Source organism: Ictalurus furcatus, chromosome 19 (assembly GCF_023375685.1).
Source record: "Ictalurus furcatus strain D&B chromosome 19, Billie_1.0, whole genome shotgun sequence".
Classification (NCBI taxonomy): domain Eukaryota; kingdom Metazoa; phylum Chordata; class Actinopteri; order Siluriformes; family Ictaluridae; genus Ictalurus; species Ictalurus furcatus.
This window is the reverse complement of record NC_071273.1, coordinates 23,743,200-23,759,860: the sequence shown is the minus strand read 5'-3', so window position 1 is coordinate 23,759,860 and position 16,661 is coordinate 23,743,200. Positions and strand designations below refer to the sequence as shown.

The 16,661-nt window shown below is 43.9% G+C and overlaps 1 protein-coding gene across 1 annotated transcript in view; it reads right to left on the bottom strand.

Annotated features, from left to right (window-relative positions):
- Positions 1 to 11,883: 11,883 nt before the first annotated feature.
- LOC128622957 (thyrotropin-releasing hormone-degrading ectoenzyme-like) overlaps positions 11,884 to 16,661 on the bottom strand; it is a 65,123-nt gene continuing 60,345 nt past the window's right edge. The window contains exons 18-21 of the mRNA XM_053649730.1: positions 15,103 to 15,270; positions 14,404 to 14,544; positions 14,218 to 14,299; positions 11,884 to 13,804 (exon numbers count right to left, since the gene is read on the bottom strand). Coding sequence (XP_053505705.1) covers positions 13,658 to 13,804; positions 14,218 to 14,299; positions 14,404 to 14,544; positions 15,103 to 15,270 — 538 coding nt within the window. The 3' untranslated portion in view covers positions 11,884 to 13,657. The remainder of the gene's footprint in view (positions 13,805 to 14,217; positions 14,300 to 14,403; positions 14,545 to 15,102; positions 15,271 to 16,661) is intronic.

Here is a 16,661-nt window from a genome sequence, read left to right as displayed (position 1 = left end):
AATGGGTTCTCTTTGTCTACTTTTAGGACCTGTGTGAAAATCTGATGATGTGCTAGGTCGTATTTATGCAGAATTCTTTCTTATGTCAAAGAGTCACATGTGAAAATAAACGAATCATGTGAAAGAATCATACGTTAATTGAATCATGTGAAAGAACCACAATCTCTCAGCTCCGTCACTTTCTTCCCCCTCATCATCACACGGAGAAACTCAAACATGCTTTCGTGCGAAACCAGAACAGGAAAATCTCTCTCTAAGTACACCGTGCAAAGCATGCTGGGAAATCAACTCACAACGATACAGAGCTAAGCATGTGATTATCATCTGTTCATAAAGTGTTGTTTTTATTATTCACAGTTGGATGTGTGCCACTAATTAATGAACGGAGCGGGCGCTTTAATAAACCCGCTCCACGCTACCGTTTCTGTCCGAGTTCTTTTCACATCTCTCTGTTCCTGTCGATCAATAAGACTTAAAACACTGCTAATGGCTCGAGTCGAGCTGATAATTAGTTTCACAGTCGTGTCAAAAGCTTAATGACTGTAGCGGAATTCATTTTTGTAGACCTGCTTCGTGGAAAGAAAATCAAAATGTCACCGTTTGGCGTGTTACTGACTGGAATTCCAATTTGTCTCGCGTCTTGAGATGATATAAGATGAAATAAGACCTGGAGAGTTTTCTCAGGCAAAAATGACCATCATGACATCAAGCTGTCCATCAGAAGTGCGATATTAGTCGTGGTGTAAAATCAGGAACTCCTCGAGAGGTAAATTATACCCTGCACGTGCACACCTCTGTTCCTGCCTTCCGTATGTCCAGTGGAATCACAGACGGCCGTCTTCTGGACGTTCCAGATGAATTGATTCGGCTCATTAATCAGCTGAATGTAAGGCTCCAGTGATTCAGTCTGGAGCAGATGCTTTAGCCTTCAGGGTATTCGGCTCTCGTTAGACTTCCTGCCTCGGTGGTTTGGACGGGCGATGAAAAAAAGAACTCGGTAAGACTGTAAGCCGTAGAAGTGCAGCAGACTCCTGCTCATTATCCTATACGGTATACCACAATCCTCAAAGTTATACCAAAGCGCTGTTCCAGATTCCTGGATTCTGATTGGGCAGAAGGTGTTCATTAATTTTCCATGTTCATAAAGTCACAGGCTTCTATAAATACGTTCGTTGTAATATGTTATCGTTTCTATAGTAACAGCTCATTCACTGGGACGACGCGTGCCATTGTTGATATGGCGACGGTTTCTGTAAGGGATGTTTATTGGACATTTATGGAAGGGAAGGAGTCTCCGGTGTCAGAGGTAAAGCTGTAACTTTCACTGTTTAGATGACTTAGTATTTGAACCTAGCTGGCTAACATCACGTAACTTCCTGTTAGTTTTACAATGGATCTAAAAAGTCTACACAACCCTGTTAAAAAAGAAGGTTTTTGCGAAGTAAAAGAATTAAGATAAAGCGTGTCAGATCGTTTTCCAGCTTTAATGTGAAATTGCAATGTATGCAAATAAAGTGAGAAATGTTATACTTTGTTGAAGCACCTTTTGATTTTAATTCACCATTCAATCTTTTGGGGTAAGAGTCTATCAGCGTGACACTTAAGCAATATTTTCCCCAATTTTTCTTCCAAAAACATTCTCGATCCATCAGATTCTGAGGGCATCTCCTGTGCACAGTCCGCTTCAGGTCACCCCACAGATTTTTAGTTGGGTTCAGGTCTGGGCTCTGGCTAGGTCATTCAAAAACATTGATCTCCTTTTTGGATGTATGATTTGGGACGTTGTCGTGCTGAAAGGTGAAGTTCCTGTTCATCTACAGGTTGCTAGCAGAAACCTGAAGCTTTTACACTAAAATCGACTGGTATTTGTAGCTATTCATGATTCCTCCACCTTGATAAAAGCCCCAGTTCTGGCTGAAGAAATGCACAATGCCGCCACCACCATGCTTCACCTTTTAGTCATCCATCCATCTTCTATACCACTTATCCTTTTCAGGGTCACGGGGAACCTGGAGACTATCCCAGGGAGCATCGGGAACAAGGCGGGGTACACCCTGGACAGGGTGCCAATACATCACAGGGACAATCACATACACACTCACACACCCATTCATACACTACGGACACTTTAGACACGTCAATCAGCCTACCATGCATGTTTTTGGACCGGGTGAGGAAACCGGAGTACCCGGAGGAAACCCCCGCAGCACGGGGAGAACATGCAAACCCCACACACACACACAGGGCCACGGTGGGAATCGAACCCCTGACCCTGGAGGTGTGAGGCGAACGTGCTCACCACTAAGCGCCCTCTTTTAGTCATTTATTTATTTATTGCTGATGTTATTTGTTTATTTAGATGGTTGCCATGACACGTTGCCACAAGTCTCAGTTCATTTTGAAAACATATTTAATATTCCATCATTATACATTCCCTTTTATGTTCGTAAAATAACTACATGGCCTTTCTGACGAATACTCTGACTAGGAGCGCCTGCTACACTGAGATTTCTTTTCAGTGGGTTCAGGGGTCACTTTGTTTTGTCAGGTGACGGGGGGGGCCGGGGGCGTTAACCGCGCCAGATTTTTTTTTTATTTTGCACTTTTTTTCCTTTTATCTATTTTGTGTTAAACTAGAGGAGGAGCCAGTGTTCTACTTGCTCAGGTCTCAGACCTCTGAGACTGGTTTTTGTTATCTAATTTATCATTTAAAAAAACAACAAAAAAAGATTAATACAGCCAGAAGGTTAGCGGGCTGCAATATAAATTCTGTTACTTGGAATGTCAAGTCCTTAAATCACCCTGTCACACGTAGAAAAGTACTTTTCCAATTGAAACAACTCGAAGTGGGGATCGCCTTCCTACAGGAAAGCCATTTACCTAAAACATACCATTTTAGATTGAAAAGCGAGTGAGTAGGTCAGTTACATCGCTCTAATTTTAATTCTAAATCTAGGGGTACGGCTATTCTTATTGATAAAAATACCCCGTCCGAGGTTTCAGTGGTCGAGGCAGATCCCAGGGGTCGCTGAGTCATGGTAGTAGGTAAACTTTGTGATATATCAGTAGTCCTGACCAATCTGTATGCACCAAATTATGATCATAGCATGTTTTTTTGTTGTTGTTTGTTTTTTTTTACAAACGTCTTCTCTAGACTACCAAATCTTGCCCCACACTATTTGATATTAGGAGGAACTGTGTGATGTCCTTATCTTTATACCGCAGTTCTAAAGCGATATACCATTCAATTATTTCTACACACAAATGGGATATCTGATGTTTGGCGTTTTCGCAATCCTGGCCCTAGAAGCTGTTCTTTCTTTTCATCTGTACATCAAACATATTCACGTATAGACTATTTTTTCTTAGATAACGAATCTTCTCCCCTTGACTAGTTCCTGCGAGTACCACACTATTGTCATTTCAGATCACGCCACACTACCAATGACACTATGCATACCAATTACTTATCATAGATATCGTCTCTAGCGCTTCAAGTACCCTGATGCTTTCCGACGGAATATTTCTTAAACTTCTACCCACCAAAATAAAAGTAGTTCTTGAACGTAACAAACCCCCAGGAATGGCCTTTTCGGTTATATGGGATGCAGTGAAGGCATATTTGAGAGGAGACATAATATCCTATAGTTCTCACTTTAGAAAAACACAAGTGGCCAGACTTGAGGAACTGGCGAATACTGTACTAGAATTAGATGCTGTGCTGGCCCTGACACCATCACCGAATCTATATATGAACAACAACTGTCACTTCAAACAGAACGGAACCTTTTAAGTACCAAACACGTCGAAAATCTAATGGACAAAACGCGCTGTAGAACACGCGAACATGGCGAAAAGGTCGGAAGAGTTTCGGCTATTCAATCATGGAAAAATAAACCCCGGCAAATCAGACCATATCCCAACTAACAGCTTAGGTAGCTATACATCATCGCCAGCTCTACTCTGTACAAAGATACCTCTTTCTGAACCAGTGTCCCGATTCTCCTCAAACCCAATGATTAGAACCTCTTTTAACGAGGCTTCTTACTTAATGATCTTTCACTGTATGCCCCTAATCACATGTTCACCCTCTCTACTAGCCTACAGATGCTGCTTTTAATCTCCGGGTAGAGAATGGACTCGTCATATTAAGAGATCTACACAGAGTTAATGATCTCACGTCGTTTCAGCGAATAAGTACAAAATACGATATTCCAAATCCACTTTCTTTTCTTTTTTTTTTAGATATTTACAGGTCCGACATTACCTCACCGTTCCAACAACATTCCAACATTACCTACCGAATCACTACGTGACAACATCTTGAAAACCAACCCACTTTCTAAACGTGATATCGGCATGATCTGCACGATTGGTTCGCGGAATTTAAAACGTTTAGCGAAACTGAAGCAACGACGGGGGAAAGTGACCTCCGCTCACGGTTTTCAGAGGAAATGAGGCAAGATCATTCGCAGTGAGATCCACTCGACCTCAGTTTGAATCTCCCCGAGTGTGGACTCCTTGTGTGATAGGTGAGGAGTTTGGATATCTAATCATACACACATGTTTAATCATGTCTAAAACGGGTTAACAATGTTAAAGAAGTCCTACGTATATCCATTAACCCTTCCCCCATTGTGGCGATACTTGGTTCGACTTCGAGAACCCTGCTTAGAGCTTACTCTGTATATGTTCTAGAACCTACTACTTTCACTTTAGTTCATTTCTCTTCTTCGCTCCTCTCGCAGGAATTCTTTCATCTGATCTCGTCACAATTTGAAGGAGAGCGTTTACCGTTAAAGAATGTGTATAAGACGATGTGAAGCAAGGGTGCAGTGGGGATGGGGAGCTCTACTGGAGCAAGGGTACTGCTGTAGTTTTACCTTTATTTGTTATTATTATTATTATTATTATTATTATTGCATTATAGTTATCAATTAGATAAGATAACAATAGATAACAATAATTTTTTTTTTTTTTTTTTTTTTTTTTTTTTTAAATGTATACGTTGTAATTTCACACTGAACGTGGAGAAAGTTCAAGTTATCTTAGCCAACCGGCCATTTTAGTAGGGGTGTGTAGACTTCTTACATCCACTGTACATGACTATATTATATATTGCAGTGTGACCGCCTGAGATTAAATGAACTTTTTTAAAACAGGAAACAGAATCTCGCGTTCACAGTTCCGCAGATCTCGTTATTACACACGCATATATTAAAATCTGTACTAATGAGTTTCGAGTACAATATTAGGTTTTAGCGGCACTAATGCCGCATGAATTTCACACAAACTGGGTTTTAATTGAGTTTTCAGTGATATTTTAGCCTCCTGTGTATTTTCTCAACATTAAAAAAAAAAAAAAAAAAAAAAAATCATCTTGCATGTTGAGACATTTTTCTTTTTTATTTTCAAGGTTTTTTTTATATATATATTTTTTTTAAATAAATAAATAAATAAAACACATGCAAATTGAACCATTTTTTTTCCCCCCTCCCCGAACACGTTTAATGGGTTTTCCACCTCTGTAATTGTCACACTTGCAAATTGGCCCTGGGCTGTTTCTCTCTTTCACGCTTTATTAAACAAACTTCCTAAAAAGTGCGAGTTGTTTTTGGTGTATGAGTTTTACCACAGAAACTTATTAAAAATGAGATTTATGTTTACTGCGTTCCTCGGGATCTAATAACTTAATTAATCTGCGGTGCGCTCCTGATTTATTAGCTATACCGAACTAATAAACTGGTGACTCTGTGTATTTTTCATGCACTTTGCTCATTATCCTGTCGACATGCTGCGCATTTATACCTTTAAACCTGACACGTAATTTCAACGAGGCTGCTGAGATATTTATCAGTTTAATTAAACACGCGCTCACATTTACTTATTCATAAGGCGGATCATTTTTTTTATTATTCGGCGTGAACTGTAAATAATTGAGACAGAATCTGATCTAAACACGGAGCAATTAGGAGTTTAGGAGTCGTACAGCGGTTTATTAAAGACACTACGGCCTGCGTACAAAAACAGCTACATCACGGAGTCTAATGAGAAATTTAAAGCCGGCAATATTAAATGCCACTTTTAATAGAAACTCTGTTTTCTTGTCAAGAACGAGAGCGAGGATCGTTGTGGAGAAGGTTTTACGACAAACACGTTCCAGATTCCAAGATACTCGGTCGTTAAACAGTTCCAGGTCAAAGACAACGATCAATAAGCAACGATCAGTAATATTAGAGGTAATACAGGTGCAAGGTCAAGGGCAATCCAAGGTGAGAGAAGCCGAGAAACAAGGCAAGGTTGGTCAAGAACAAAGAACTTCTACATGAGAAAACTATTGCGCGGCATGAAGGTAGTCGAACGAACCCAGGGTCAAATCTGAGGAGCGTGTCACGCCGACATGACTGCCATCGATGAATGGCGGCATGAATCTACAGTCTGGGCTAGAAAGAAATCAGCCCCAGCTTTGCTTCTCACTACTTCATACCAGCCTTTGAGCCTTATTTTTGAGTCATTTTTCTTCTTGAAAGAGAGGGAGGGCCTATCCGTGCCCACGCAGTTATACCCCGTAGCGGAACGTTCACGCTAGAAATATTTGACATTATTTATGCTAACCCCAGTATAAAATCAAATATATAAAGTCTATCAGATAAACCCTGCTTCTGCGTCACTCCACAGGCGATCTTATGACGCGCGTCGTCCGACGTTTCTTCAACTTTAGTTCCTACCTGCTATTAGTTCCCATTTACAGTACACACAAAAACAGAAGAAGCGTGCTTTCATCGTATCCTGTCATATATATATATATATAAATGACCTCTCATTAAATGTATATAGGGGTGTTATGAATAAAAACACTGCTTTAAAAAAAAAAGCTTGTAAGGAACGCACGCTCGTCAGCTCCTCTGGTGAGCGTGCGTAGCTAGTACAGCTTTGCTAATCTAATCTGAGGATGAAGCTAGTCCAAAGCCTAGCATGTAGCATGCAAATCAAACGAGCGATTTTCAGACGGATTTATATCATTTGTGTTGAACTAGTTCACGTTAGATCTGTACTGGAGAGCCTGCCGTTTCCGATCAGAACTGAAAACAAATGCGAGCTTTACCAGAGACTTGTCTTGCTAATGTGAGCGCAGGGGCAGTGTTCGTGTCGTTTGTGAGCAGTTTGTCTCAGTAACAGCGCGAGACTGTGGAGGTAAACCTCTGTTTCATTTCGCTGCATAGTCCAGGTCACTAATGCTACGTTTTTATTTCCTGTGATTTACACGGTCGGCCAACTCGGGCGCTTTTTCTTTCTTTCTTTCTTTCTTTGCCTTCGCGTTTAAAAAACAACAACAACAAAAAAACCCGCAGATTCGTTTGAGAAAAAACGCAAGACGCTGTGTGACGGCATCAAAGTCTGATGGTCCCATTAGACGTAGATGAGATTAATTAGGGCACCGCGGCAGTGTGATTTTACTACCGATTAATCAAAGTGTGGGAGGGTAAAACTCCGCTGCTAATTTGGAGCATGTGGAACATCAGTCAGTTCTAGTTGCTGGAATAACGCCTGCGGGCTCACGTCCGTCAGCGCCACACACTCGCCCGTGTGTCATCGTGCGGGGTTTAACGGGAGAGCCGAAATAAACGTGTCTAACACGAGGGGATAACGATGCGTCTGATTTCCCGTCGGATCACTTCACTCGGATTCCTGCCGTCTGCGTCTGCTTCCAGTCAAACTCTCTTTATCTCCTCCCGTGGCAAGAAGGCAAGCAAGGACGTCAAAGAAAACTCCGCCCTCGATGCATATGAAATATGCTCATAGAGTACAAGCTTCTCACCGTTTTTCAAGCCATGCTCAATGTCATGTTAATGACAGATCCAGTGTAGGAGTAGTGGAGATGTTGGAGACTCAAAGTCCCAGAATGCAATGCACCTGTATGATGCTGAGACTCAGCTTTACCAAGAACATTCCACAATGTTTGACTTTATAATACACAGATTTGACTATTTATCATAGGGCATGTCGTACTTTAAAATAAATAAATAAATAAATCCATTTTATAGCTCCATTTAAAGCTGTGGAACATCCTGAAACAAGTTACTTCCTGTTCACACAGGAAGTATGGCTATATACAGTCGTTCCCTCTCTTTTTGTCTCTCTCTCTTGAACTTAATAAGACAAAAATTCGCAGCTTGTCGTGTTACTGAGAAACCGCGAAAGAAGAGTAAACTCCGCTAAGATGTCGGAAAACTTGAGGGTACAGCTTTACCTCTGACACTGGAGACTCCTTCCATAAATGTCAAACAAATATCTCCACTGTACACATCTCTGCGAGTGAGCTGTTGCCATAGAAACATAGCGTATTAGAACGAGCGCGTTAATATAAATCTGCGATTTGCAGCTGCGCTACAGTCGGAGCGCCTCATAGCTGATTCGGACCAATCAGAATCCAGAACTGCGGAACAGCGCTGTGGTATGAACCTCATTAACGGACTGACTGACTGACCGAAGCCGCTATGCTAATCAGACGTAACATTCTCTGAAGGATGATGTGCTTTGGCACCACGGTTATTTAAAACACCGTGACACTTTGCTAATTGCTGAAATGATTGAGACGGGGCGTGAAATCAGACTCGTCCCTCCGCTCGAACTCGGGTGTCTGATCGCGAACAGTCCTCGTTTCTACACGTTTAATCTTGCGCTAATGTTTCTGTGGACGAACGCAGAGGATCCGTTTCAGATTTATGTTCGAGCTTCACAGCATGTTCGGTTCAAAACACGAGCCGAATGCAGCCACAGGAGCTAATTTACGTTTCCTCCACAGGACCGAAGCGGGTCAAGCAGCTTAGCCGCGCACCCGCTACGCTAAATTAGCTCATAACTCCACAAACCATTAACCTCCACTCTGAGACAAATCACAAGATAAATGTGTGTGTGTGTGTGTGTGTGAGTGAAGGAAACACACATCCAGGAGACTTTTCCGACAAGTATCCCAAACGTTTCTAATCTGCTAGCACGTTTCACCCAGCGCTAATTTAGCCGCTAAACTGATGAGCAGCAGGATGTCTTTCCTATTTGCGTAAATGATGCTGCAAATTGCACACTTTTACATGAACTTTCTAAATCCGTCTAAATCCGAGCAGGCTTTCGTTCAGACAGAGTTTACACCTGAAGCTTTTCAGAGATTTTCTGAGATCGTTGTTAGGGATTAGCGCGATGCTGCCTGATAACTACGCGTCTTCTCTGCTGTGTGTATCGGATTTCTGGGTCTCCTCTCAGGATTCACCTCGGATGACGACCAGCGAGTCGTTCTGTCCTCACAGGGATAACTCTGACTCGGTTTCACTGCAAGAGCCAGAGCATTCGTTCACAATTCCAAGTGACACGAATCCGAATTTCTGTCTCCTGATGTGAGAGCGAATACTATTAATTATAAAAAAAAAAAGAAAAAAAGAAGAATAATTATTCACTAACGGATTAATTCCGTCCGTACAGGATTTCCTGGAGTTAGTTTGTGATCGTTGCGGCCGAAAGTGCTCCATTTTTTATAATATTTGCGATGAGAAAACTACTCGAATCGCACTTAAATCGTTCTTGCGCACTCTTTCGCGGTGATGTTTGTTAGTAAACGAGACCTTTTAGCTGTACGCACGTGAATCTGAGAGGGCTTTGGCTGAATGCGTGTCGTGATGACGTCAGACGACGCGTCTCGGCCCAGAATCTGCGGTAATCTTGAAAAATCGCAAGCTCCTCTTAATATCGCGGCGTTTCCTGCGATCGCAAAATCGCTAAATTATGATTATAGCACTGGATCGATCATATTGTTTCAGATTTTCTTCCTTAAAGGGGACCTATTATGCAAAATTTACGTTTCCACGGTGTTTGAGTGTGTACACAAGCACCCTACGCTGGGAAAAAATCCTCCCACTCCTTTTTTTTATATTCCCCATAAATCATAAAGAGTGTCGCGAAATGAGTCGTCGGAACAGGCCCCGCCCATGACTGGTGACGGACTCTGCCCTATTAGCATAGCTCCTCCCCGGAGTGAGCTGCACACAGTCGGCCATGTTCTCCACGCTGGAGCAGCTGCAGTGGTGAGGAGAATGTCTCAGCCTAGTTTGTGTTCTTATGTTGGCTGTAAGAATGAACAGAGGAGTGTTCGTGAATACGCAGTGGAGGGGTTTTATTTCGGAAGGAAATGTGCTCGTGAAAGTAAAAGAAAGTTCATTATGGTTTTTATATGAGGCCTGTCAGTCATATTGGCTCTCCTGATTTGTTCTTGCCGTAGTATCCGAAGAGCCTTCCGGAAAGGGGGCGGGGAGCTTCAGTTCATTTGCATTTAAAGAGACGGCGTATTTTTGCTTTCATCCATTTACAGCATGGTAGAAGAAACGATCCACGGAGTATTTTGAGCTGGAACGTCACAGACACATTCTAGGGACACCTGAGACTTCTATTACATCTTGAAAAAAGGGGCATAATAGGTCCCCTTTAATGTGACACATCAGGTCTGACTTTCTTTCAGCGTACACAAAAATCCAATCTTTTCAAATGTGGTTTTCGGTCAGACACGTATCCCTGTGGATTTTTCCCACATGCACTTTAGCACATCATCATCATCATCATCATCATCATCCACCTTCAGTGACTTACTGTACTTGATATTTTGTTTGGAAATGAACTGATTCCAGCAAACCTGGAAGGGACCTACTGAATGGATTCAGTACAAGTGTGTTACATAAACTGCATTACAGTACTTATACGCCCCAACACCTCCTCACTCCACCCACATTTCAGCGTGTTCAGAAATACATCATCATTTTTATTTATTTATTTATTTATTCTAAAAAAACAACTTACGGCCGAAATCGGAAAACGCCCGGCGCAGCCGGATAATTCTCCCGCGAGCAAAAGAAACCATGCTGCGCTTTGCTATACAGGAAACATAATAACACTAGCATAAACATAAACATAGACGCCATGGAATATTTCATTCCTGGTCAAGAGGATGAAGCGGGATGCGCTATTCGCGATGTCGCTCCTGGACAGGCCTGTAAACACTGTACCTGTATAAATCTCTACGGTCCCAACTGCCTGCTTTACGTACTGTAGATATGATCGGCTTTTTTTTCATCCCTCAGCGAGCCAGGTAAGGAAAACTGCATTTCGGGTGAACCACCTTCATAGAAATGTAAGAGGTGGAAGTTGGGGGCGTGTCTATAAAAAGACGTTCATGTAAACAGGAAGCAGAACTAGCAGAACTAGGTTTTCTAAGCCACATAATACACTTGCGCTGAACTTTAAACGGTAATTCTTTTAAGCGTGTGCTACGTATATATATTACAGGAATCTTTTTTTTTTAATCGGCTATTGCACCTTTAATTAAACGGGATTTAGTGCAGCTGCTGGTTGAGTATTTATAAATAAAGTTATTTGTGGAAATTTCACTAGTGCTGTCTGTGGAAGAATGGGGCTTTTTCCCACTGAGAGATTTCCTCATAAAGCACATCAGCACAGGAGGAAATTATATATATATATATATATATATATATATATATATATATATATATATATATAAAATCTGGGCGGCTATGGCTGAGGGGTAAAAGAAGTCTATTTTAATTCCTGATTCCACACGGAGCTGTAGAGAGCGACGCAGGATGCAGGCGCAGGCTTTTCGGCTTTCACGCAAATAAAAGAAAAAGAGAGAGAGAGAGAGCTTCCATTTCCGAGCGTGAGGATTAAAGCGTGGCCGATCCCGAGCTGCTTTCACTTCGCCGTTTCCTTCAGACGTGCTGATGAAAGAGAAAATCTGCCAGGTTTTACGGAGCAGAAAATGGTTCCCTCGGGGTGCGCACGCCACCGACGCGCGCTTTCACACGCCTTTAACTGCAGCCTGTTTGTAACGTCGGCGGAAAATAAGGGCTCGAACTGTTTACTCGCCGGAGATCGATTTAACATCGATCGCGTGTTTCGGCCCAGCGAGCGCACGTCACGCGGCGCTTATTTAATCATTCGTATTCCTCCGGCATCGCTTAATCTGCGTGCCATGAGCTGCGGGGAAAGCAATGAACCACGTACGGAGTGAAACCGCGTGTGGTGGCGGTACAGGAAAATAATCAACCACAGGGGGGCGTGATGAAGTGGGGTTACGGTTAATTAGGGGGCCAAGCACTAAAGGTGCATAGTTATTCTACCTTTTCTTCTTCTGTTTCTTCAGGACAGGTTGTTTATGGCAGCCCATAGAACCGTTTATATAGCTTTGATGTTTTTAAATTCAGGTCAGAGAATCACAAGTACAGGTCAAAGTGGAAGCAGACAACACCTCGGGTCACAGAAGTGGCGGAAGCTTCAGCAGCAATGCCACCCCGCTGCACATCCGTTCATCCGGACCTCAACTCCTACAGTCGGAGAATTCCACCGCTGTCCGGCGTCCGAACATACACGTCTCTCTCGGATCTCTTCGACTAAAGTTACGGCTCTGCATTACTGTGATTGTTCAGGCAACAACTGGAGCACATCTGTGAATGTGCGTCTCAGTGAGTCTGGGTGCTTGGCCCCCGAAAATCGCAGCTTTAATGATGAAATATTATGTTTTTATTAATAAATGTAAACAGAAGAATTGGCTGGTCCACTGTAAATGTCATGGCTGGGTGGTGTAGCTCCTGTGTGTGGGTGAGTGTGTGTGTGTGTGTGTGTGTGTGTGTGTGTGTGTGTGTGATTACATAACCAGACGAAAATACAACACAACTGATACTACATTACAGACTGTAGGTTTATTATAAAAATAAGATTCTTATTCTCCACACACACACACACACACACACACACACACACGCATACACACATACATACATACACACACACACACACACACACACACACACACACACACATACATACATACACACACACACACACATACATACATACATACACACATACACATGCATACATACACACACACACACACACACACATACACATACATACATACACACTCACACATACACACGCATACATACACACGCATACACATACATACATACACACACATACACACACAAGCATACACATACACACACACACGCGCATACACATACACACACACACACACGCATACACACGAACACAAAATCACACACACTTGCACATATAAATGAATAAAAGCTTACACACACACACACACACACACACACACACACACACACATACACATACATACTCATTATCTCTCTCTCTCTCTCTCTCTCTCTCTCACACACACACACACACACACATATGCACATACATACTCATTATCTCTCTCTCTCGCTCTCTCTCACACACACACACACACACACATATGCACATACATACTCATTATCTCTCTCTCTCCGTCTCACACACACACACACACACACACACACACATACACACACACACTCAATATCTCTCTCTCTCTCTCTCTCTCTCTCTCTCTCTCACACACACACATATACAAAGCGCATCATGCAAGTCCTGTCCACTTCCTCCTCCTCCTTCTAGGAAGGAAACAGAAGGCACCGTGTTTCCAGATGTTCGGGGTGTAAAATGGCGTCTGCTCTCGTTGCTCTTCTCCGCTCTCCTGGTTAATGGGTGAAGGATAAACGTGTGACGGAGGCTCCACGCCGAGACGTCAGCAGCAGCTGGATCTTTATCCGTCGCTGGATTTCCTCAGCCACTGGAAGAAGCGCTCTCTGTAAAGCTGGTGCCATTTCACGTTGGCCCGGACGACCTCCAGCGCTCGGGAGAACGCAGACGCGGAAGCTCCAGCGGCGCTCGTCTGGAGGAAGTCCTTCAGCTGAGGACAGAAAAAAAGGAGGAAAGGAAGAGTCTCGGCTCATTTCCACAACATCCCGAAAAACACCTTACGTCCTTCAGCTTCGTTTCCCCTGAGGGTCAGTGACACGACCGTTCAGACGTGCTGAGAGAAGAACGAGACGTGAACGGAAACGTGGCCTCGGCCTCCACGCCGTATCACGCGCGTGTGTGTGTGTGTGTGTGTGTGACTGTTTTAGCGTTAGCGCTTTAACCGCAAAGCCATTTCCTGTCTTCCGTTAGCGCTGAATAGAAAACGTGTGAAAGGTGACGTGAGATCGTCCCTCTGAGGAAACGTGAAACAGATTTAAAGCTCGGAGAGGTAACTGTTAGCTGCTAGCTGTGATACAAGTGTGTGTGTGTGTGTGTGTGTGTGTGTTTTAGCTCCATCCTCACCTCATCGAGTTCTCTCTGCGTGTTGAGGAACTCCGTCACTCCGCTGATTAATTTGGAGTTTAGAAATAAAGCCTCGCCGAACCTGTACAGGAGGAGAGTCAGTCACGATAACGCTCACACACACACACGCACACACACACTCACACACTCACACACACACACACACACACACACACACACACACACCTGGAGTTCAGCTCGTCCCACTTCTCCCTGAAATATCTCCAGGCTAAATGGCGTGCGTGTGGGTTGCGGCCGACGTGGACGATGACGTCGATCACGTCTTGATCCGGCACCAGGTCCGAGTTTAGAGACGCGTTCAGCAGTCTGGAAAAAACGTGTGCAAACAATTCGGGAGCAGATAAACACCTACACACACACACACACACACACACACGCACGCACGCACGCGCTACTCTTTTTCTTTCTCTACACAGTTAATAGACTGCTTCCTGTTCTCCTTCCAGCTGTGTGACGCTCGGAACAGCACGTCATCACCTCCGTGTACTCGACTGAATCCTCACGCTAACCGCTAACGCTGTTCTCACTTCCCGCTCGACTCTGCTGCGTGTGATGGAGTGAGATTATTCACTTCTACACACGTATGAAACGTTTCTCGTCCGTTTACACGTGCGGATTGAGTTTCACCGGAAGAACGTGCACGCGCTAACAGCCTGAAGACTTCAAACAGACATCCTGTTAATATTCCGTGTAGCTTCTCGCTAATCCTGATCCGAGTTCTTTATTTAAAATGAAAAATCTGTGTGTGTGTGTGTGTGTGTGTGTGTGTGTGAAGTCAGATCCTGGCGTCTGTTCCTCTGGAGCGAAGCAGGAGCTCGGGGAAGGCGTGACGTCATGATGAGAGGTGAGAGGAGGAATAAGAACCTGTGGAGCAGGAAGGTGTTGTCGCTGCAGGTCAGGGCCTCCAGCAGGACCTTCTTCTCCGAGACGGCGCTGGAGGACTGAAACTTCATCCACATGAAGTCCCACACGTCCTCGTCCATCAGAGACACGCCCGTGCAGTACACCACGTCACGGATGCTGGGGGGAATCCTGCAGGGGGGCGGGGCTCAGGTTACTAAATCATTATGACACAATGGTTTCTAGATGATTTCGTTTCGAACACGTTATCGTTTCTATAGTAACGGCTCGTCCACAGCGACTCGTAGCAGCACCGTAGTGTTTCATTCCTTACTTATGCTAATGCTAATGCTAATGCTACATGCTCGTTAATACGCGGTTGTATTTAGCTGTTAGCGTGCAGACAGGGATTTTTAGTCGAATCTACAGGAAGTGAACTCTTTAAAAAGCTTTTTTCAGCTTCAAAAAATAAAACATGTACTTTTACCAAAAGTGCTGGGACACCTCAAGTGCTTTCCGATCTCTTAACAATCAGACCTGAAGCTGAGGGACAAGCGAGTAAAAGAAAATGGAGGACGGTATGAAAAAACTTAGTCCTGTTAGTGAGGGAATAGATTTAAATCTTTACTTTAATCTGCGTTACTGATCCTAATAAATCTAATCTAGAGACCGAGCTAGGCTAGCTAGTTAGCTGATCCTAGGTAGGAGCGGTAACAGTGTTGCTATGGTTACAGTGCGCCAGGCAGAGTCTCATTCAACAGTCGTGTCTCGTCCTCCCGAGCCTCGTCTCCTCGACTCGGCCCGATTTCAGAGGAAAACTGAAACATGTTCCATCGCATCTCTGAAACGGCGAGTCGTGATGTTCTGCTGTTCAGCTGCTGCCTTTTAGCACATTCCAGCGTTTCAGCTTGTTATTTTACTCAGAAGAGAGAAGCTCGTGGTGGAGTTTCCCTCAGGAACACGTTCATGGACACAGAGAACCCCGGAGACTGCGGCCGGAATCGCTCTGTAAACAAACGCGAAGAACAACATGGCCGCGTCCGCAGCTCTGACAGGAGGAAAAGTAAGCGCGCTGTCGTTTGTGCTCCTGCAGGAAATCCAGCTTGTAGCATCACACATTACTGCAGAAGAACCTCCATGAGTTTCAGCCTCAACATCAAAACATCCTCAGAGCAGAAGAGGAAGTGCAGAAGAGGAAGTGCAGAGGAGGAAGTGCAGTAGAGGAAGTGCAGAGGAGGAAGTGCAGAGGAGGAAGTGCAGTAGAGGAAGTGCAGAAGAGGAAGTGCAGAGGAGGAAGTGCAGTAGAGGAAGTGCAGTGGAGGAAGTGCAGTAGAGGAAGTGCGGTAGAGGAAGTACAGTGGAGGAAGTGCGGTAGAGGAAGTACAGTGGAGGAAGTGCGGTAGAGGAAGGGCGGTGGAGGAAGTGCAGTAGAGGAAGTGCAGAGGAGGAAGTGCAGAGGAGGAAGTGCAGTAGAGGAAGTACAGTAGAGGAAGTGCAGTAGAGGAAGTGCGGTGGAGGAAGTGCGGTGGAGGAAGTGCAGTAGAGGAAGTGCAGTGGAGGAAGTACAGTGGAGGAAGTACAGT